General features: G+C 45.1%; 1 protein-coding gene and 1 long non-coding RNA gene across 4 annotated transcripts in view; one reads left to right on the forward strand and one right to left on the reverse strand.

Moving 5' to 3' along the window:
• The window catches only part of SHF (Src homology 2 domain containing F), a 29,576-nt gene extending 6,354 nt beyond the window's left edge, over positions 1-23,222 (reverse strand). For 2 of the 3 annotated variants that reach the window (XM_069105944.1, XM_069105945.1), the window contains exons 1-4: positions 22,722-23,222; positions 4,695-4,836; positions 2,936-3,142; positions 1,002-1,145 (exon numbers count right to left, since the gene is read on the reverse strand). In XM_069105944.1, coding sequence (XP_068962045.1) covers positions 1,002-1,145; positions 2,936-3,142; positions 4,695-4,836; positions 22,722-23,222 — 994 coding nt within the window. The remainder of the gene's footprint in view (positions 1-1,001; positions 1,146-2,935; positions 3,143-4,694; positions 4,837-22,721) is intronic. The other variant, XM_069105946.1, reaches the window with a different exon arrangement.
• On the forward strand, positions 982-10,653 carry LOC138175489 (uncharacterized). Its single transcript, XR_011172006.1, has 4 exons — positions 982-1,118; positions 5,277-5,336; positions 9,826-9,880; positions 10,169-10,653. It is a non-coding gene; the product is annotated as an uncharacterized lncRNA (long non-coding RNA).
• Positions 23,223-23,445: the final 223 nt, after the last annotated feature.

Here is a 23,445-nt window from a genome sequence, read left to right on the forward strand (position 1 = left end):
CCGAGGTTAGCCAGAGTAGATGCCGGTTACACACATATGTATGTTGTGTAGCCTGAACCACACTGGCTGGTACTTCAGCACTAAGAAATATACCCAAAGACTCACAAGATGTGGTCCTATTCAAGCAGCAAGTACGCAAACTGTGTGTAGGGTAATATTGTGAAGGAGGAGGTCACCTGGAGCCTTGGGTGTTCCCCACCTCCCCCTTCTGCTTTCTTTAGCCTCCTCTCAGCAAATGCCACCACTGCTCTCCTCAGTCTAGAGAAAGGGTTCTGAACCTTTGGTTTCAGGGACCCCCTTTGGCAAGAAGGTGAAACTTAGACCCCCTTCATAGAATAATAATTTTAAATGCATAAAATAAAATACACAGGATTACTAAGAGGTAATTATATTATAATAAAATCATAACTATAACATAGTTATAAAAATATTTAAAAAGCAAGTTCATAGGGCCCAAGCTAAGAAGTCATACGTTGCATCCCTCATTTTTGACAATTTAACTGGATAAATTCATTCACACATTAAGTTAGGGTCTCAATGTATTGGCCCCTCCTGCTCCCCCCAAATTTATAGATTTTAAAGAAAGATTTACAAGAAGATAATGTATAGCCTCCCCAAAATAAGTGGAGAGAAGAGTTGGATACATTTTGGAGCATGTGCCTTGGGCCCCCTCAAAGCACAAGGCCTAGCTGACTGGCCCTGGGCCATAACAGAAACCTGCCCATATACCTAAGAGGGAAGAATTTTGGATCCCTCCTTTCAACCAATAAATTTCTAGCTGCATGGAAGAAGGGGGAATTCCTTATTCATCGTCTATACCTCTTTTCAACACATAATTCCCTCCAGTCCTACTCTTTCCTCCTCCCTTCCCCCATTCCATATGCATTTCTGAAGGAAGGAGCCTCAGAACCCTGAAAAAGAAGATAAGATACTGTCCACCCGGAACAGAGCCTACAATAGGGACCCACCCTTCCCAGCATTCCCCCAGTCTCACAACCCACCACTGCTGTCGTCCAGGCTGGGCTCAGGGAGGAGGGGTGAGACCGGAGCAGAGATGTCCCCATCCCCATCAGGGAGGGAAGGGCTGCTGTCCAGCTGTCCCACTGGTGGTGGCCAAGGTAGGTCTTTGATGACCTTAATGTCAACTGGAGACAGAGGCAGAGATAGGGAGACAGAAGCAGATAGAGACAGAGAGAAATAAAGTTTGAGACACAGAAAACTGGAGTACAGGACAGCCTGAAGGAAGAATGTTGCAGAGGGCTGAGTGGGAAAGAGCCAGAGGATGTGGGCACAGAGATAGGGGGATTCTCAGAATGGCCTCATTGATAGCATGACTGACTGGGGAGTGGCATTAGAACAAGCCCCTTGGAAGTCACTGGGATGTACTTCAAGGACTGGTCTGGCCTGTTAGGCTGGAGGTTCAGGGAAGAGGCAAGATGTGGAGACTTTTTGCCAGCCTAGGAAATACCTCTCTCTTCCCTCCCCTACCAGTAGGAGAAGGTAGAGGTATCCAGGTTTAGGAAAAGAGCTGTCTAATCTAGGCACTGATTAATGAATAGGGAAAAAATGATACAAGGACAAGATATTAAGGGGAGTCCTCCAAAAGAGGCTTTTATAACCCATATCTCTCTCTTTATAACCTCCACTTTCCCTCCCCCCATACTTAGTTCCAAAGAGTGGGGTTGAGTGTCCCAGTTTCAGTCTGTCAATAATACCTAGACTTGAGGAGAAACACATTATTAAAATTTAACTTCCCCCTAGATCCAGAGCATTGCCAATTAGAGGAGTGATGCCACTGGTGGCCATGGGGTTGCTAACGAGGTTTCCTAATGACGAGCATAGATTTTCCCATTAAGCAATACAAACAGTATTGATTCTCCAAGGAGACTTCAGGAGACAAACTGCCCCATCCTCAGCTGCATACACACTTGGGCTCCTAGGAAGCAAATTAGAAACCTGTGGTTTCCCAGTCTAGCTAAGGGCTCGACCCTGGGAGGATAGAGGAGAAAGAAGAGGGCTGGGCCCAGTGCCTTTGGGCCTGGGGAGGGGCTGAGAGGAAGAAGGCAGGATGAGTGGCAGATGGCTAACAGAACTTAAAGAGTTTTGTGTTTTCCTCATAAGTTCAGGAATTAGAATGCATCCCTACTCCTTTCCCTTCTCAGGAACTCTTCCCTGGCTATTTCTCCCTAAGACAGATTCCAGGGACACTCAGAAGTTAGGGTACATCTGGGATCCAGGAATCTTCAGCCTCCATACTCTGGGTCCTCTTAACTACCATATTTCCCCTCAATAATCTTCCTCACACACCGGATGAGCAAGTTTGGCGTTCTGCAGAAAAACTCTGGAATAAATAATTCTAACATACCTCTCCTAACACCCACTTATTTTCCTTGCCCCCCACTCACACATACATTTCCATTCCACTATGACACACACTCTATATTCAGTAAACATTTCTGTTAGTCACCTTTCCTTTCATTCACTCCAGAGCCTAGTCCCTTTGGCCTCTTGAGTACCTCCATTCCCATACCACTCAGTCACAGGCTCAAGGCCTCTGATGTGCAGGAAAGAGTAAGGGGTGCTTCTGATATAACAGTTTAAGAGTACAGAGGGTAGAAGAAAGTGCTAAGAAAGTAACCTCTAATGCACAGAGCTTCCCAACAGCGAATCTCTGGAACAGGGGTCCTGGGGTACAGGACGATGGCTTGGCCTCCCTAAGCATCTCCTCTCCCCACCTCTCAAATTTAAGCAGATGCCCTACACTGTGGTGTCCTGCTCTGTGCATCTCCACACTTTGGGGTCAGGGAGTAGCAGAGGTTCCAGAGGTTAGCTTTCTAGGAGAATGCCCACAAGACACCTGAGAGAACACCCTGAGTGTCATCCTCCCCCACCAGCTCTGCCCCCAAGCCTGCCCTTTTCTTGTCCAGAGACTTACCAGCGAAGGCCTTGGAGATTCTCTCTTTTTTCCACTCCCAGGGCTGATCATACTCCTCAGGGGGTCTCTCATCATCTTCTGGTAGACGGGACTCCCGGGGCCGACCAGCCCCCTCACCTTCAGGGGTGAGCCCTTCCTCTGCTGGTTCATAGGGTGTGTCGTACAAGGGCAGAGGTTTGGCTGTTGCTTCCTTGGAGCCTCGTATCTCTGCCAGGGTGAGGCAGTAAGAGGAAAGGAAAGGAATTTCAAGCCCTAGCTAGCTCAAAGTCTCACCTCTGACAGTTAGTCTAAATAATTAATAACAACAACAACATTTATGCAGCACTATGGCCAGGCAATAGGCAATTCTTATCTCATTTGAGCCTTACAACCGTGGGAGTTAGGATGCTGCTATTATCCCCATTTTACAGATGAGGAAACAGATGCAGATGTTAAGTTACTTGCCCAGGGTCACATTGCTAGTAAGTGTCTGAGCCTGGATTTGAACTCATGTCTATCCTAACTCCAGGCCTAATGCTGCCATTACAAGGAAGCGATCAAAGTCTTCCCTCAGAGAGGAAATGGAGTTGGCCCTAGGGTTGAACACCAGAGCTACACATTCCCCACCTATGGGCTCTGACAGATTCAAAGAAGGAAAGCCAAGGGAAGAAAGTGTTGGCTAACTGGATAAGGCTGTTATAGGACCCAGAATTGTCCAGCACGAGGACATGAAGTTGAAAGCTCCATTTCTGTCCCCATTTTCCTGGAGTACAAGATTGAATCATTGTCACTCACAACCAAAGAATTCCTTTTTGGCTGTGTTTGGCAGTGCTGATCACCCCCTTTTCATGAAGTCCTTATGATGGGAGATAAGAAACTGGACCTGTGATTTCACTGCTTTAGAGAACTCCCAGGTGAGGAAAAGCCCTCTCCTAGTGCAGGTTGGCACCTTAGAGAGTTACCCAGAACACTGAGAAATTAAATGGTTTAGACCAGGGTAATATAGCCAGTCTGTGTCATAGGCAGGATTTGAACCTAGGCCTTCCTGGCTACGAAGTCAGCTCCCTCTACTCATTATGCCACACTGGATTTTCTGCCTTCTTGACTAGACTTAGATTGATTTTCCTACCTCTCCAATGGCCTCTTCCATGTCTCTTTCATTGTCTTGTCTACTTCCTTCTGCACTCCCAGCAACTATGAATATCCCCAAAGATCAGACCAATGCTTCTTATCAGTACCATGCTCATAGCAATTGATTATATCCTCTCTGGCATTATCTCTGATGGTGTAAATCTCATTTCCCTTTCAAGAGTTAGTGCCAAGGGTCATGTCCTATATTTCTTTTGCATCCCTAATAGTCATAGCACCTGGGTTCAAAATTAGGCACTGTCACAAAATTAGGCAGCTGTGCATCTGGGCAAATTAATTGATAGACATTTATTATGCACCTACTATATGCTAATATACCATATTAGCACTGTGCAGATCACTTAACATTTTCTCATCTGTAAAATGAGGGGATGGGGCAATGTAAACTTTTTTTTAAAAATTAAATTATTTATTTTTAGTTTTCAACCAATGCAAACTTTTAAGGCCCCATCTAGTTCTGGAGGCTATGACTCTGTTACTGTACAAGGCTGGGATAAAGGAGACCAGTGAACCTGTACCTGCACACACTTATAAGGTGCTAGGAACTAGGAAAACCTAGTTTCCCTCAAATCTATAGCCAAACTTGTACTACATCTCCATCACCTGCCACCCTCCCTCCCCTGATTCTCACCAGCCATCATCTTCTGAGCCTCATAGGGCTCCATGTAGCCATCATTTTCCGGGATCTTCTCTGGTGGCCCTGCTGGCACCACTGTGCCCTCACCTGTTTCTTGAGCATCAAAAGGATCAGCATAGTCTTCTAGGATGGCCAGCTGCAGGGAGAAGGTGGAGGGCAGAAGCAGAACGAACATTAATAAAAGTAGCCTAGACAGGGCACACGCAGACTTGTATCATTGGTTTCTCATGTGGTCCTATGTATTTTATGTATTATAAAACATGATTCTGAGAAGGGGTCCATAGGCTTCACCAGACTGCCAAAAGGGGTCCAAGGCACCAAAAAAAATCAGAACCGCCAGCTTTAGATGACCTCCTAAACCTCTAAAAGGCATTGTGGCATGGTGGAAAGCACCCAGGGCATCGAGTCAAGAGCACCTGGGCTTGAATCCTTGCAGACTTTGGTCAGACCACTAGAATTTTCTGGGCTTCAGTTTCTTTCAACTGTAAAACGAGGAGGGACTTGAAGACCTCTGTGGGAACTTCCAGTTCTACATCTATGATCCTGACTTCCTTTTTCCCTTCTTCTCCCCACAAGGCTCCAGATTCCGAGGGCTCTTCCTTCAGTCCCAGAAATTGCTCCAGCTCCTATCCTAAGGTCAGAAGTACAGGTAGTCTTTATACCTAGATTAAATGAAGGCCACAGTGCCATTAAGCTCTCACTCCTCCTCCACCTTTCCCAAATAATATTGGGTCACTCCAATGGGGCTGGCAATGCCGGTGCATCCTAAGACTCTGGGCCTTGCCATATGCTCTGTAGCCAAACCTTTGGGACTTCTAGGCCTTCCTAGCTGCCCTGAAGCTCCCACACACCTTGTCTTTCCCAATTAAGAATGTGAGCTCCTTACGAACAGGGGCTGCATTCTTTTTCTGTTTATGTCCCCAGTGCTTAGCACAGTGACTGGCATTTATCAAATAAGCACTTAATAAATGCTTTTCATTCATTCATTAAGCCTTTTGCCTGTGGGCAGTGGGTGAATAATAAATGCCAGGTTGTAGACTAACCCATGTGTCTTTCCTGTCATTGTTTCTGTCCACGGTTCCCCCACTCTATCAAGACCAAGAGCTAGGGTATGGAAATGGCTATCAGTCTCCATGGGGGGGTAGGCAGAGTCTGAACTGCTAGTAGCCAATTGTTCAAAGGGGCAGTTGTCCCAAGGTTCATTACTGCCAGGGCCCAAAACAAACCAAAGGGGAGATTCCTTGCCCTTTCTTCCACTCCTTTTTCCAGTGGCAAAACTCTACCTGCCCTCTGCCACTTTAACAAGGGAATGTATAACCTAGAAATTGACTCCCAAGAACTGCCCATGAATCTGATGCTTGGCCTAGAGCCCACCAGCATCTCAGACCCTTAGGAAGAAATGACTTTTCTTTGTTTCAGTATTTCTAATGTACCTGGGTTTCAGAGGTCTGACAGCTCCCTCCAGCAGCACAGATTGTAAACCAGCAAACCCTCTCCACCATGCTTTACTTAGCAAACTGTTACAAGAGTTGTTACAGCCAAATAAATTCACCACTCGGTCTCCAGCCTTCTGCTGAGGAGCCTCCCTGAGCTGTATCATTGGATGACAGTTTGTCACTAAGCCTGTTTTTAAAGCCTTTCTACCTTGGTAGGTCCTTGTGCTTTGCTGGCAGGCCTTGGAGACTCCAAGGTCACCCCCATGATGTGATAAGGCACTGGAACAAAATTTTGAGGGAAGAAATAATTCATCATCATTATTTTCTCTCACATTCACATAGTGCCTGATGGTTTGCTTTGCTCAAGAAACCCTATTAGGTGGGTGGGATAACTACTATTATTCCCATTTTATAAATGAGAAAATTGAGGCTCAGAGAGATTCAGTTTTTTTTTTCTCCCTAAAGAAAGAAATTTAATAGCTTAAAATTGCACTAAGACTTTTGGGATACCCTATCTTACATTGACATTATGCTCCCCAAAAAGTATTATAAAATGTAAAAAATAAGCAATTTTGAATGATTTAAGAATTCCAATCAATGCAATTATCAACCATAAGACCTTTAATGAAGAATACTACCCATCTCCTGACAGATAGGTGACTAATATGCAAAATGAGATACACATTTCAGGACACAGACAACATGAGAATCTGTTTTGCTTGATTATACATATTTGGGGTTTTTAAATAGTTTTCCCCCCAGTTACATGGAAAGACAAATTTTAACATTAATTTCTTTCTTTTTTTTTTTAAAGCAATTGGTTAAGTAACTTGCCCAAGGTTACATGGCCAGCTATTTTGTGTGGGTGTTAAGTATCTGAGGCCGGAACCGATCACAGGTCCTCCTGAATCTGGGGCCGGCACTCTTTCTCACTGCGCCACATGGCCATCCCTTAACATTCATTTCTTAAAAATTTGAGCTCCAAATTTTCTCCCTCCCTCTTTCACTTCCCCCCTTCCTAAGATGGTAAGCAATTTGATATAGGTATATATGTGCAATCATGTAAAATGTATTTCCATATTTATCATGTTGTGAAAACAACAGATCAAAAGAAGAATCAAGAACATGAAAAACAGTATATATGTTTTTCTTTTCTTTTTCAGGGATGAGATAAAAAGAAGGAACAAATGCTTAATAATTTAAACAAATTTTAATAAATAAGAGAAAAAATTAAGCAGAGGTTCTTGACCTAGGACCCATGAATTTGTTTTAAAAATATTTTGATAGCTGTTTTTTAATATAATTGTTTTCCTTTGAAATCCCAAGTATTTTATTTAAAAATATTATTCTGAGACAGGATCCATAGGCTTCGTTAGACTGCCAGAGGGGTCTGTGACACACAAAAGGTTAACAACTCCTGAGAAAATCAGGTAAACTGCTGGTAAATGTAAACTGAAATAGGTATATAAGTAAACTGTAACCTTTCTGAGGGCAGTGACTGTTTTCCAGTTTGCCTTTGTATCCCCATTGCCTAACATAATTTATAAGTATTCAATAAACACTTTAAAAAAAATGTTGAATGTGCAACAATTTATTTCACTTTATGACAGTTCCAGAGTGTGCTGATAAATGTTTAACAACATTGTCATTGAAGAAAAAAGAAATATATGCAAGATACACTTTTAAGTTTAATCTGAATTATTAACATTTTCTCCATGACTTTGTTAAATCCAGATAATCAACAAATCAATCAATAAAGACCTGATTTTAGCATTTGCCCATTTCCGAAATAAAAATGCTCATGCTGAAAATTTAACAATCAGCTCAGAGCTAGCTCAAGCTGGCTCCAGCATACTCTGGAGTCCACTGATCATTCTCACAAATGAGGTGGATGTCACTGGCTCTAGCATCTTTTCAACAACCAAGTTGGGAGGAGTTGGGAAAGACAGAAGAAAAGATAAAGTGGGAGTTTGGTCAAAGAACTTGGATAGAAGCTGACAGTATTAAACAGAACAGATATATCTACTTTTACATTAACTTTAACAACTTAAGCTCCGAACCTTCTCTTGTTGTAGGTTACTAGTCCTTAATTCCATAAGACAATTTTTTAACCTTGACCTTGCTTTGGGTGAATTAAAAAAAAATAACTGAGAAACTAGGGAAAAAGAGGCACTGACCAGTGTTTTCAGCATTTGGAGTAGAGGAGAAGGGAGATCTAGTCAACTGGCACTGGTTGTTGCTGTTATTGTTTAGTCCTTTTCAGTCATGTGGGCAAAGGAGTTGTTGTTCATTTATTTCAGTCACGTCAGACTCTTTGTGACCCCATTGGGGGTTTTCTTAGCAAAGATACTGGAGTAGGTTGCCATTTCCTTCTCTAGCTCGTTTTACAGGTGAGGAAACTGAGGCAAACAGGGTTACGTGACAGCTAGTGAGTACCTGAGGCTGGATTTGAACTCAGGTCTTCTAGATTCTAGGCCTGGCACTCTATCTGCGGCACCATCTAGCTGCCCATTGGCATTAGCAGAGAAGCAAGAAGAAACCTTCTAGTTCAGGGTTTGGAGTACAGACTTTGGGGTATAGTGGTAGGAAGTTGTTCCAGGGCTCTTTTCTGTGTTCAACAAATATTTGTTAAGTAAATGAACTAAGGGATGTGGCTCTGACAGAAGGGGGCATTGGTCCCAGATAAAGTGAAAATAAGGATTAGGGGTATGTTATAACAAATAAGAGTTGAACTTTGCTGATGCCTATTATTCCTTCTACTCTGTTCTCTGGAGGTTCCAGGGGCAGCTAAATGGCAAAATGGATAGAATGCTAGACCCAGAGGCAGGAAGTCTCATCTTTCTGAGTTCAAAGCCAGCCTCAGGCACTTACTAGATGTGTGACCCTGGGCAAGTCACCTAACACTGTTTGCCTCTGTTTCCTCATCTGTGAAATGAGTTGAAAAAGGAAATGGCAAACCTTTCTAGTATCTTTGCCAAGAAAACCTCCAATGGTATCACAAAGAGTCTGAAACAAATGAACAACAAATGGACATTGTTTTGCCCACATCATCCCCTCTGTCCCCTAGAAAAATGACCCACTATGCCTCATCTTTCTTGAACTTCTCATACCTGCTGGCCCCATCACCCATCCTGGGAGGTACTCCAATGTTCTCTTCCCAGGAGCCCCAGGGAGAGGCGGGCAGTAGGGTGCAGCCTGGAGTACAATGGAGCCTTTCTGAGAGCAGGGCATAGGGCTGGAGAAGCAGTCGCACCCAACCCTGCTCCCTGGGGACCAGTGGGAGGTAGAAACAAAAGTGCCTATCCCACCCAGTGGCTGCCAATACCAACAAGCAACACAGGAAAGAGGGGAGTGGGAAGGGAGGGGAACAAAGCTTGACAGGAAGTGGCTTCAAGGGGCCTGAGGGAATGTAAGCAGTACCATTCACTTTTCACTGGGAACTGAGGCCCAAGGCCAGCATATTGGTTTTGTGTCTTAGACAGATCATAGTTGCATGATCCAGTTGGGTTGGAGGTTAGAGAATGACTCGAATTTCACCTGAGACTAGGAGCTGGGATTTGGGCGTCTCTTCTTCCTCTTGACCTCTCTCAGTGATCCCTTAGCTGGCAAGAGATCCCTCAGTACTGAGGCACTCTGTGCCATAAGACAGGGTTGTTCAATAAGTGTAACTCCTGGTTTCATTTTCCCAGAGAGAACTGGGTGTAAGAGTCAAATGAGCTGTCTACATCCTGGCTTTGCTATGTAGTAAGTACCTCTACGAACCTTTGGCCAATGTCTTACCTCTCTGAGCCTATGTTTCCTCCTCAAACATAAAGTGGTTGTATGAGATAACCTCCAAGGTCCCTTCTGGCTCTAAAACTGGGAACCCCCAAACCCACTTTGTTCCATCCATACCAGTTTTAGGCCCTTCAATTTCTCTATCCTATCATCTCTGTCTGCACTGAGCTACTCTCTGCTTACGAAATTGATAGTAAAGGCAAATTTCCCCTAGAAGCTCAGACTGAGTCACACATCATCCTCTTTCTTCTCCAGAGAAACCACCTACCTACCCAGGAAATCATTCCTACTGTCAATAAGATAAGAGCCACCCATTGAGAGCCATCGAAGGAGAACATTGTACACAGTAGCAGCAACATTGTATTGATGATCAACTGGGAAACACTTAGCTACTCGGAACAAGACAATGATCCAAGACAATTCTGAAGGACCCATATTGAAAAATACTAGAGAGAGAGAATTGATGACCCCTGAGTACAGATTGAAGTATACTTTTTAAAAAAGCCTTTATTTTTCTTGCTTTTTGGTGTGTTTTCTTTTGCAACATGGCCAATATGGAAAAGTTTTGCATGATTTCCCATGTATAATCGATATCACATTGCCTGACTTCTTAAGAGGTGGGAGAGGGGTAGGAGGGAAGGAGAGAATTTGGAACTCAAAAAAAATTTTTAAATGAATGCTAAAAATTGTTTTCCCCATGTAATTGGTAAATATTTAATGAAATAAATAATTTTTTAAAATGACAAGGGCCATTGAAATGCTTATTTCCAGCCTGAGGCTTTGTATATAGTAGGTACTTGATAAACATTTACCAAATCAATGACTCAGGATTCCAACTTAATTTAACTCAGGATTCCCATTTTATTAAGTGCCTATAGTGAATAGCTTGGTGCTAAACCTTGGAGATATAGAAGCACACATATATACATATATACAAACACACATATACACCCATATATATGTATATGTTACATATACATACATATATTTTTTAAGGTAAAATAGTCCTTGCCCTTGTTGAGCTTACAGTCTATTGGGCAGAGATTACATAAACACAAGTAATTATGCAGATACACACAAGAGTTATGTGAGGTCTGGGTAGTTGTGGGAAAGGCCATTACCAATTTTTCTGGCTGAGTGTGTAGCATTAGGGCTTAAAGCTTCATGACGTTTAAATCTGGTTTTAAAGGATGTTTGAGATTCCAATATGCAAAAAGAAGGGAAAGGAGGTCATTCCAGGCATCATAAGGAGGTAGGGGGGAAAGCACCAGATACCTTTAGTAGAATAATATAGCTTGGTGGAAGCATAAAATATGTAAAAGAATGTAATATGAAATACGAATGTGAAGGTAGGGTGGTACCAGATGGTGAAGGGCCTTGAATGCCAGACAAGGAATACGAACTTTACTTGGTAAGCAATAGGGAGACAAATTTTTGAGCAGAGAAGTGACATGATTGGTCAGAAAGAAGACAAGTCTGGCAGCAGCAAGTACATGAAAGAGAGATTGAGTGGGTTGGGAAGAAAACAGAGGCATTAAAACCTGTTAGTTAGGAAGAAGCTACAGAAGTCCAGGCAGGCCTTTATGAGGGTCTTCCTCTACTAAAAGTCAGTTAGGTGGTAGAGTGGAGAAAGCCTTAGGCCTGGGATCAAGAAGACCTGAGTTCAAATGCAGTCTCAGGTGCTTACTAGCTGTATGACCCTAGATAAGTCTCTTACCCTCCCTTTGCCTCAGTTTCCTTATCTGTAAAAAGGGGATAATAATAACATCTATTTCCCAGTGTTGTTGTAAGGATCAAATGAGAGAATCATCGAGAAGTATTTATTACTGTGCCTGGTACATAGTAAGAGTTACATAAATGTTAGTTATCATGGCAAGGAGGCAAAAAAAGAAGAGGGTATAAGAAGCCCAGGGTGGCAGAGACAGAGATTTCTCTGGAAGACAGCTTCTACTTTAAGACATGCAGGAGACCTGGAATGTGAGGAATTTATTTTTCCTCTATTCAAATGAGATGACGTATGTAAAACACTTTGCAAATCTTTAAGCCCTATGTAAATGCAAGCTATTATTATTATTACTCTGAGCGCTGGGGCTTCACTTAATCTGTGCTGGGTTATCTGGGGGCTTGGAGGTGGGGCTGAACAGATGTACTGTGGAACAGTGGAAAGGATACTTGATTTGGGAGTCAGAAGTCCTGGACTGAAACTGTGAGTCTCTCCCCTTCTGGAGGATGGGCACTTTGGGGAAAGCACCTCATTCCTCTGGGCCTCAGCTTCCTTATCTGTTAAATTTAAAGGCTGTACTGGATAAAGTTCTTTCCATTTCTAAGATCCTGATTCCTAGGATAAGACATCAGTCCTCCTATCGAATCTCCAAATGTTGTTCAGTCAATCAGGCTTATCCAACCCTTTGTGACCCTGTAGCCCATCATGTCCATGGGGTTTTCTTGGCAAAGATACTGTAGTGGTTTGACATGTCCTTCTGCAGTGGATTAAGACAAACGGAGGTTAAGTGACTTGATTAGGACCATACAGCTAAGAAGTGATCTGAGTCTGGGTCTCAACTCCAGGTCCAGGACTCTATCCCCTGAGCCACTTAGCTGGCTCCTAGGTAAACAAAGGTTAAATGACTCGCCCAGGGTCACACAGCTAGTAAATGTCTGTGGTCATATTTGAACTCAGGTCTTCCTAACTCCAGGTCCAGAGTTCTATCTACTGAGTCATCTAGCTACCTCTAGACAAGTCTCCAATACTTCTGCTTAAACATTATGGTGTGTGCAGCCATCCTGTAAAGTAACTTGGAACTATACCTCAAATTTCACTCAACTGTGCATGTTATCTGGCCCAGCAATAGCTCTACTAGAGCCAAAGAGATCAAAGAGAGGAAAAAGGCCCATTATGTCCAAAAATATTTAGAGTAACTCTCATTGCAGCAGTAAAAAAAGTAGAAACAAAAAGGATGCCCATCAACTGGGGAACAACTGAAATTATGGTTTATGAATGGAATACTATATATATAGAACACCACTGTGACATAGGAAATTATGAAAGGGATAGTTTCAGAGAAACCTGGGAAGACTTGTATGAACTGATACAGAGGGAAATGAGCAGAACCAGGGATATATTTACACAATTAACAACACCGTAAAAGCAAACAACTTTGGAAGACCTAAAACTCTGATCAAGGCAATGACTAGCCACAATTCCAGAAGACCTACAACGACCTATGGCAGTCACAAGGCACAGTGGATAGGCTACAGGGCCTGGAGTCAGGAAGATTTGAGTTCAAATGTGGCCTCAGACACTTACTAGCTCTGTGACCCTAGGCAAGTCACTTAACCTTGTTTGCCTCAGTTAAATGAGCTGGATAAAGAAGCAAACATAAATACTTCAGTTATCTTTGTTTTTGTCTTTTTTGACAGGGAAGGGGTGGGAAAGGCAGGGCAATTGGGGTTAAATGACTTGCCCAAGGTCACACAGCTGTCTGAGGCTGGATTTGAACTCGGGTCCTCTTGACTTCAGGGCCAGTGCTCTATTCACTGGACCATCTAGCCACCTCCAATACTCTAGTGTCTTTGCCAAGAAAACCTCACAATGGGCATGAAGAGTCAGACACCACTGAACTATGAATGAACTATGTTACCCATCCCCTGACAGAGAAGTGATAGATACAGAATGAAACCTATGTTGTTAGATATTGACAATACAGGAGTTAGTTTTGCTTAAACCATGCATATTTATTACAGAGGTTTTGTTTTGTTTCTTTTTAAATGAGGGAGGGAGAAGTAGATAGGAAGGAGAAAAAATAAATGTGTTAATTAAAATTTTAATTTAATTTTTAAAAATAAACATTATGGTGCTTTCAACAGCCTATCCATCCACCTCATAGCCAACCCCTTGTTTACTCTACTCCTGTCATGGGTTCTAGATGAAAGGCAAACACAAATAGTCCCTAGGGCCTGGTCTGGGTAGGCCTCCCAAGGCCTGGGTCTGGCAGTCATTCTCCTAGTCCGGGCACTCTACTCTCCTCCTACATGCATCCAGTCCTGGGCTGGTGCCCAAAGCCATGACCACTCCTGGAGTGGCAGCGTGGGTTTCTATAGCCTCAGCCTTGGTGCCTGCAGGCAGAACAGGTGACAGAGTGTCAGCTACCTCAATGACTCTACTGTTCAGTTCCCAGCTCCCACACCCTGCTTCTGGAAGTTGCTGCCCCCATCCCTGGGTTGGGACACTCCACAGGATTCCGCCCACAGAGAAGGAGCCAGCAGGAGCAGGGAATGCTTGTTGCCCAAGCTGGCATAGCATAGATACCTGACCTGTCCCACCTGTGGGACTTTCCCCACACTTCCCCCTCACTGTGGCAGGCAGTAATCTGTCTCCATCTATTTCTGCCTATCAACAATTTGTCTGTTCTCTGCCCCCCCACCATAATAATAATAGCTGGCATATAGTGATTTAAGATTTGCAAATGCTCTTTGTACTCTATCTCTGCTGATCATCACAGCAAACCTAAGAGGTAGATACTATTATTATCCCAATTTTAAAAAACAAGGAAAATGAGGCTGAAAAAGGTTAAGTGACCTGCCCACGATCACATATCGAGTACAGGTCTGTGGCAGGAATCAAAATCCAATATTCTTGACTCCAAGTCTGGCACTCTATCCACTGTGTCCCCTTGTTGCCCTCATTTTGACTGCTGAGACCCAGGTAAAACTGAGGTAGGAAGAACCATATCTTCCAGCTCCCATCCTCTGCATAGGCTCTTCCATCTAGCATCCCTTGTCTTTATCTGGCTGTGAAAACCTCTTCCCAGATCTCCTAATCACAAAATCTCAGAGTTGGAAAAGACTAACAGATTTCATCTGATCCAACTTTCATGTGAATCATGAATCCCCCTCTATAACAGCTACTCATTGCCACCAATGAAACTCATTTCATTTTGGGACAGATTGCTTTGTTCAGTCATACTACTCATGTCCCACTCTTTGTGACCCCATTTGGGATATCCCTGGCAAAGATACAGGAGTAGTTTGACATTTCCTTTTCCAGCACATTTTAGAGATGAGGAAATTGAGGCAAATAGGGTGAAGTGACTTACCCAGGGTCACACAGTCAGTATCTGAGGCCAGATACTGAGGGCCTGAACTCAGGTCTTCATGACTCCATACCTAGCACTCTATCCATCTAGCTGCTCCAAGGGATGGATTTAGTTGTCAGGCAATTGGTCCTTATAATAAAACTGACATGTTCTTCTTTCTAGTTTACACTGTCCTCGGTTGTGGTTGTCGGTCCTGGTTCTATCCTCCAGAACCAAGCAGAAAAGGCTTTATTACACTCCTCTACTGAACATTTAATTTAATGTCTTTAATGTCTTCAAATAGTTGAAGACAATTAAAATGCTCTCCCACCTTATAACCAAGCATTTGCTTCTCTATGATAAGCACAAAATCATGGAGCTAGAGCTGAAAGGGACCTTAGAGGCCTTTACAGATAAGGAAACTGAGGCACAGAGAGGAAAGAAGGTAATATGCATTTATTAAGTGCCTACTGAAAGCACTATTAAATCCTGGGCACTGTGCTAAGCGATTTACAAATATCTCATTTGATTCTCACAACAACACTGGGTGGTAGATGCTATTATTATCCCCATTTTGTAGGTAAAGAAACTGAGGCAGGGGCGGCTAGGTGGTGCAGTGAATAAAGCACCAGCCTTGGAGCCAGGAGGAACTGAGTTCAAATCCAACCTCAGACACTTAACACTTACTAGCCGTGTAACCTTGGGCAAGTCACTTAATTGCCCTGCCTTTCCCCCTCCAAAAAAAAAAAAAGAAAGAAAAGAAATGGAAGCAAACAGAATTTAAATGACTTGCCCAGGGTCACAGAGCTAACATATGTCTGAAACAGGTTCTAAATTCTGATATTTCTGACTCCAAGTCCAATGCCCTATCCAACCATGCCAGGTTGCCTCTCCAGGTTCTCCAAATGAAAGTCACAGACTGTGGTTTTGAGTTCCCTCACCATCCCAGATCAGGGCAGCTAGGTGGTACCATGAATAGAGTGCTGGGTCTGGGGCCAGGAGGACCTGAGTTCGAGTTTGACCTCAGACTAGCTGTATGACTCTGGGCAAGTCATTTAACCCTGTTGCCTCAGTTTCTTTATTTGTAAAATGAGTTGGAGAAGTAAATGGCAAACCACCCTTTGCCAAGAAAACCCCAAAGGGGGTCAATAAGAGTCAGACACAACTGAAAGGACTGAACAAAAAGGCATAAAAGACCAAGAACAGCTTTCCCAAATTTCTTCTGCCAATAGTATTTGCGTTTGAAAAGTGATTAAAGTATTAAATTAAAGGGATGAAACTAAAGGACAGAAAAGGTTCAAATTTGAAAGTACCTCAGTTTCCTTATCTGTAAGACGAGTAGACCAAATTGTCTCTTAGGTTCATTTCAGCTCTAGCCCTACATTGTTCGGTCATGTCCAAATCTTTGTGAACCACTTTGGGGTTTTCTTGGCCAAGGGTGGTATGACCTTTCTTACCCAAGGTCACACAGCTAGTGTCTGAGGCTGAATTTGAACTCAGGAAGATGAGTCTTCCTGACTACAGACTGTGCACCAGGCCACCTAGCTGCCCCTGGGATCTGCTCTAGGAGGAGATTATATAGCTGGGTGAAGGAATTAGTACAAAATCCTTTAGACCCAGACAGAGGGAGCCAAGTGGGTGGGGTGAGAGAGAGCACAGGTTCAGCATTTACAGAATCTTGGATTTAGAACCAGAAAGAACAGGAGAGGCCATTGAGTCCATCTTCCTTGTTTGAAAGATGAGAAAACTGAATCCTAGGTAGGTTATGTGACTTGCTCAAGGGTAGTATCAGAGGCAGGATTTGACCCCAAGTCTTCCTGACTCAGGGCAGTTAAGACAGTGGATAGAGCACTGGGACTAGAATCAGGAAGACCTCAGTTCAAATATGGCCTGAGACACTTAGTAGCAGAGTGACCCTAGGCAAATCAATTAACCCTGTTTGCCTCAGTTTCCTCATCTGCAAAATGAGCTGGAGAAGAAAATGGCAAAATACTCCAGTATCTTTGCAAAAAAATAAAAATAAAAAAACAAAAAAAACCTATAGGGGGGTCACAGAGTCTGAAATGACTGAACAACAATTTCCTCACTCAAGTCTGGTGACCTACCTGCTGTTGTTTTTATTTATTTGTTTTTGGTTTTGGTTTTTATAAAGGGGTGTTATCCCTTAAAAGAGTCTGCCCCTGGACTGAGCTGTCTGACTTTATCTAGGTCCTTTCCAACCACAAAGCCTGTGATATCCCAGCTGTTTCTGGCTCTTGGCTGGCATAACTCCAGGGCTGAGGTGTCATTGTGTTGTTAGCCAGCAGTCTGGCAGCAGATTTCCTCTACCACTCTAGGGGTGTAGGAGAGAATGGGGGAGGGGATGGAGAGATGGAGCAGAGCTAGACAGTCAAGTCATACCCAGCCAGCAACAGGAATGAACAGGAGTTCAGGAAAGTAACACTCTCCTCAAAAAAACCTTCCCTATGGTTATACCCCTGTCCTCTATACTCACATTCTTCCCTTTCTCCATTAGCCACCCCTTCCCCCCCTTCCTGTTTGTGTCTGGTGAAGGATCTGTTACACTGAGTAGCTAGTGGTCCCAGCCAAGTGGAAAAGGCTGGGGCAATTAGATTAAACGCCTCTTGAGGGCAGACACCTAGTCTGAAACTTTTGTATTTATTTCCCTTTCCCCTGGTGCTTAGCACAGTGTCAATGAAGACCTGATGACTAATATAGTCCCCTCACAGCAACTCTTAATACCATGTGTCTGTGTGATAATGTGTTTATAGAGATGTATGTATTTATGCACTTACACACATTAGCTGAGAAACAATATGAGGTCATAGAGAGGGTCAGTCTAGGTTCAGGTTCTTTCTGGTACTGTCATACTGGATGGCTGTGACCTGGGCCTAGTCTCTTAACTTCTTTGTGCTCCAGGGAACCAAGACTATCAATAGCAGAGGGTGTTTCCCTAACCCAGGAGTTACAGTGCCAATGAAAATCACTCTTTTACTCTCAAACTCTCCTTTGCACTGCAATCTGGAGGAGAGTGGCTAGACTTCTTAGATTCTTGTCTAATCACTGACCCCTTTCTCTGACCCATTATCTCCCTTTGCTGAACTTTGTCAGGTTCTAGGGTCTTTTTTGGATAAAGGCTCAGGCTTACAATCTGAGTGTCATCTTTTACCTACTCTCACCCATTTCATTGCCAGATCTCGTTATTTCTACCTTCACATCTCTCAAATATCTCCCCCTTTTCACCTAGACCATTACTATGAGTCTCCCTACTGAAAGCTTCTCCATTCTCCAATCCAACCTTGGTGGAGACCAAGCTGCTGTATCTATGCATTCTGACTCCAAGTCCAATGCCCTATCCAACTACACCAGGTTGCTTCTCCAGGTTCTCCAAATGAAAGTCACAGAATATGGTTTTGAGTTCCCTCACCATCCCAGATCATGGCACCCAGGTGGTGCCATGGATAGAGTGCTGGGTCTGGGGCCAGGAGGACCTGAGTTCAAGTTTGACTTCAGACACTTACTAGCTATAGGATCCTGGGTGTACTCCATGGGTTCCAATGGTTTCCTGTTATCTCCAGGATCAAATATAAAACTCTTTTTTCATTTAAAGCTCTTCATAACCTGGCTCCTTACTGGTTTCTTACAGACTCTTCATCTCTGCCTTCATTCCTTTGCAATGCCAATTGTCCTTCATACCCAGAATGTTCTACTCCCTTACGACTGCCTCTTAGTGTCTCTGCCTTCCTTCCTGTTGCTCAGTCAGTGACCCCATTTGGGGTTTTTTTGGATACTGGAGTGGTTTGCCATTTCCTTCTCCAGCTCATTTTACAAATGAGGAAAATGAGGCAAACAGGGTGAAGCAACTTGTCAGGGTCACATAGCTAATGTCTGAGGCCACTTTTGAACTCAGGTCTTCCTGACCCCAGGGCTACCTCTCTATCCACTGCACCACCTACCTGCCCCATAGATAAATTTTGTGTGTTCCTATATATGTTGCACTTAAAGTGTCGTCTCCTCTATCCTCCCCCTCGATTAGCAAGCTTTTTGAGGACAGGGATTAAGTGTTCCGTTTTTTTCCCTTTCTTTTATCTCCAGGGTTTAGTTCAATACCTGACACATTGTAATCACCGAATAATAAATGATGGCTGATTGTCTGACTGAGAAAAGAGGAAGAAAGAGAAGGAAACTGTTTCCCTGTCCTCTAGTTAGGACAAGCTTGGAGGCAAAATCTGTTCTCAGCCTCCCACCTTCACATGGCCAGATTGTTAGGCCCTGTTTGCTTCCATGACATAAACAGCTCCTGCTGCACCACCAACTGCCCAGTCCAGCCCACCCAGATGGATGGTCTCTCCATGCCAGCTGCAGGGAGTGATACCCTCTCACAGGAAAAAAGACTAGATGGATGGTCCTAAGGCTGTCAGAGCCTCACAAGCAGGAAGCACTGCTTCCAAACATCTCTGGATTCCATCAAGAGTTAAGGATACCACTGGCCTGGGAAGAGCTGAGTAGCCTAGGGTCCCTGTGTCCTGTCCTGACCCTATATCACTACACACATTCCCTCTTAACCTCTTCAGTCACAGGAATATTTCTATCAAACCTCAGGCAAAGCCCTAAGGGAGTCCTGAACTGCCCCCACAACTCCAAACACAAGGATCAGGTAGAGGAAGGGAATCAGGCCTCTTGAGACTAGGATGAGGTCAGGGCAGCATAGCAGCCTAGTCACTATCTTGTTTTAGGAGCTGATAAGAAAGTAAAAGGCAAAGAAGATCTCCAGGATTGGGGGTGGGGGGTGGGGATGGGGAATAAAGAGAGAAGAAAGGGGAAAGAAGATGCCAAACATACGGTAGATAGAACCTCTTTTTGAGCTTGGCTAGGCAAAGACACTGACACAGGCCTGAGAGAGAGTTAGAACTACAGGAAGGACAGTCTATCCAAAGTCACAGAATTCCTGAAAGCCACCAGCGGGTCCTCCACTCAACTTGGGCCCAGGAGACATCAAACTGCTTTAGGTTGAAGGGCAAAAAGATTCAGAGAGCTCCTATTCATTCTATCTCTGACGGAGTAGAGTCTCTAGATACCTTTAGCTCTTGAAGGAGGTTAAGGGAGATACTCTTCCGGAATATTGGGAAGTACAGGGTGGTTGGTGTCCTAAAGTCATACCTAGGGACTTAAAGTCACACTTATGATTTCTCTACACCTACTTTTATCAAATACCACACAACAACAATAAAAGACCCACCAAAATCTGGATCCTAACCTCCGGATCCCAGTGTTTGCTGATGAAATAAATGTCCCTGGTCCATCTCCTCGCACCTCAGGAAGAGAAACCTTACAAATGGGGCTTTTGGGAGCTCTTTAGGCAGTTGTGGTAGAGGGAGAAGCACATGGGAGCCAAAAGACCTGGGGGGTGAGTTCAGTTCTGCTCTTTAGTAGCTGTGTGGCCTTGGGCAAATCACCTAACTACTTTAAACCTCATTCCACACCTATAAAATCAGGATAATGATAGTTGCATAGATTATCTCACAAAAATTAAATGAGATAATGAATATAAACTTCTTTGTAAATTAAGTAGGGTCATAAAAGCAACAGTTATTACTGTTATTATCCTGCCAAATCTTATTCCTATCCCTAGATCTGCACCCCAAAATTGATGTGGGGACTGTGAATTGGATTGTTCTCAGTTAAAGAGTCTGAACCATTTATAAGGACACAGAGAACAAGGACACACAGAGTAGAAGTTGATGCAAGAATTCCCTGTTCCCATCTCTATTCCTGCCCCATTCTCCCCCCTAGACAAAAGGCCCCAGGAAGAAATACTCAGAAAAAAGGTTGTGTCTACTCTGCTACCAGGAATGAGACTGAAACCCTGCCCCTAGCAATGCCATAGACTGGGCAGTACTATCTGGCTGTTACAATCATCTGCAGGAGGGAGGAAATCCAGAGGCCAGAAATAGGGCATGTGTTAGAAGCAAAGGGGTTGGGTGTGGGGAAAGGAGTAGGAGCTATTCTGTGAATGTGAAGGTCCAGATGATGGCCAGAACAAGGTTCACCTTCTTCCTCCCCATTTTTGCAACCATTCTCCTCTACACCCCCCCCCCCACCAAGGACTTGCACCCTCTATAGACCATCTAACAACTGCAAACCTTTGGAAATTAGACAAAGATTCTTGGTGATTCAGGAGAATAGACTCCTAGAAGTACCTTCCCCCACCCCAGGGCTTCTGGTTCCAAGAGTTAATGGTTAGGAAGTGTAGCTATCCCCCATAGTGGGAACTAAGAGGGGGAAAAAAAAAGCTTTCTATTCAAACCTTGAGAAATCTCTCTCATCCAGAAACTAACCAGCATACTTATTTCCTCTGAAATCATCAACACCAGGGATCTGATGGATTCAGACAGCAACTTTGCTCTCAATTCAAATAATAAAATGCATTCCCTCCTGCTGAAGTGAAAGGAGAAAGCTTCAGAGAGGATCCTGAACCAAGGAGGGATAACTAGGGAGAAAAATGAGCTGTGGGGAACTGAAATGAACACTGAGACAATCCAGGCTGAATCTCAGCAGTTAACTTTTTGACTGGGAGGGGCCAGGCTGGAATTGTGTGCAAGAGACAGGCTCTTAACTAGGGACTAAGGATGCTGCTTAGAGTACAGATTCCCTTGGCCCTTGGAAAAAGTGAACCTCCTTGCGCTGGTTTTTTCCCCCATCCAAATACCTGGGTTTCCAAGAAATAATTCTCTTCTGCTTTGCTCCCTAGACTGACCCTCCATGTCTACCACACCTACCCCTCAGAATTAACCAAAGAAAAATCGACTTCACTTCCTCTGCTTCACTTGTAGGCAAGGTGAAGAGAAGAATCGCAACAGAAGGTGAAAGGAATGGGCACCGTTCCTCAGCCCAGCCTCGGCAACAGGTCCCAAGATTTGGCACTTCCCTAGGCCACTGAGAAAGACAAAGAATAGGGTGCAGGGGGTGCAGCTGACCAGGCATGGGTCCCAGGATAAGGCTTGGACAGCTGCTCACTAAGACAGGGTGTCCCCTACATTTTGCCCTCTTTTCCCTGACTACTAATACGCTTTCCTTTTCACCTAGGCAGTTCAAAGCCTCAGTTCTAGCTTCAGCGCCAAAGTCAGAAGCCTCATTCATGTCTTAACCTTTTTTTCTCCCACTGATGGAACCATTACCTGGTGGGGGGTGGAGGTAGAATCTGTGAAAGAGAGGAAGGAAATGCTCCAGGGCTTTGTGCCGTTCTGACCTGGGGTAGAGGGTGGGTGAGTGGGTGACCACAATGTGTGTGCATGTGCATGTGTCTTTTGGGGGATGGGGGGGGGATAGGGAAACAACAGCTGTGACGTTGCTGCTTCCAGGCCACAGAGAAGGCACAGCAAACTGGGTTTTGGGCACTCTGGTCCGTTAGAAAAGGCTCGCTTCAGAGGCAAAGATGCACAGAGAGCAGAGAAAGAGGCAAGCAAGGCGGGCCTTGAGCTGACTACCGTAGCCCAGGAGTGGGCAGAGTTGGGGATTCTGGTCCCAGATTTGTCAGCTAAGACTCAGAACAAAGCTTGGAGCCTTGGGGGAAACCCTGTGGGCAGCCCTGGGGGTCAGACACAAAGCTCGTCTTTTATGGGCCAAGAGTGACACGAGAGACCCGGAGGCCACCTTTGTCCCGAACACATTTAGCGTACCTCCCCCCCATCCCAACCTCGCCCAGTTGGTCGCCCCCGGATCCCAGCACTTACCCTGTCCCCGCCCGCTGGGAGTCTCTCCTCCGGAGGAGGCGCCGGGGGTCCGGGGGTCTCGACCCGGATCAGGCGGTGTGGAGGCGAGCCGTGGCGCGGAGGTGGCGTGGGGCCGGGGACAGCTGGGGTTGCTGGGGTGGCGGGGCCCGACGGCCCCCCGGAGTAGGGGTCTTCGAAGTCGCGCTCACGTTGCAGTCGGTAGGCGGCCAGGATGTCGGGTGGTGGCGCGGGGGGAGAGGCTGGAGCGGGCGCAGGGGGTCGATAGTCGGGCTCTGGGGGTGCGGGCTTGGTACACCCGCCGCCGCCGCTCCCCCCGCGGAAACCCAGGTGCTCCCGGAGCCACTTGGCCACACCCCCGCCACCACCGCCGCCGCTCCCCCCGGGGCCTGTCCCAGCGCCCCCAGTGCCCCGGCGGGCCCCCCCAGGGCCGCCCCCCGCACCGCCCTGCGCTCCCCGTGGCCCGGGGCCCGAGCCCGCAGGAGGAGCTCCGCTCAGTAACATGGGGCCGGCCAGACTGAGCCGAGGGGGGAGAGGGGAGCGCCAAGAGGGGAGGGGGTGCTGTGGGGCGGGGAGAGAAGCCGGAGGCGGAGCTCCGCTTGGTAACACCGGGTTGGCGGGGGGAGGGGGCGGGGACAGGGGGCGGGGTGGGGCTCTGCTCAATAGCCAGGGGCTGGACTCAGCTCTTAGAAGGCGGGGAAAGGGGGCGCCGGCCTTGGATTATTAG

The sequence above is a fragment of the Petaurus breviceps genome, unplaced genomic scaffold (genome assembly GCF_028583685.1).
Source record: "Petaurus breviceps papuanus isolate PSGF00001 unplaced genomic scaffold, PetGlider_PUasm1.0 77, whole genome shotgun sequence".
Classification (NCBI taxonomy): Eukaryota; Metazoa; Chordata; class Mammalia; order Diprotodontia; family Petauridae; genus Petaurus; species Petaurus breviceps.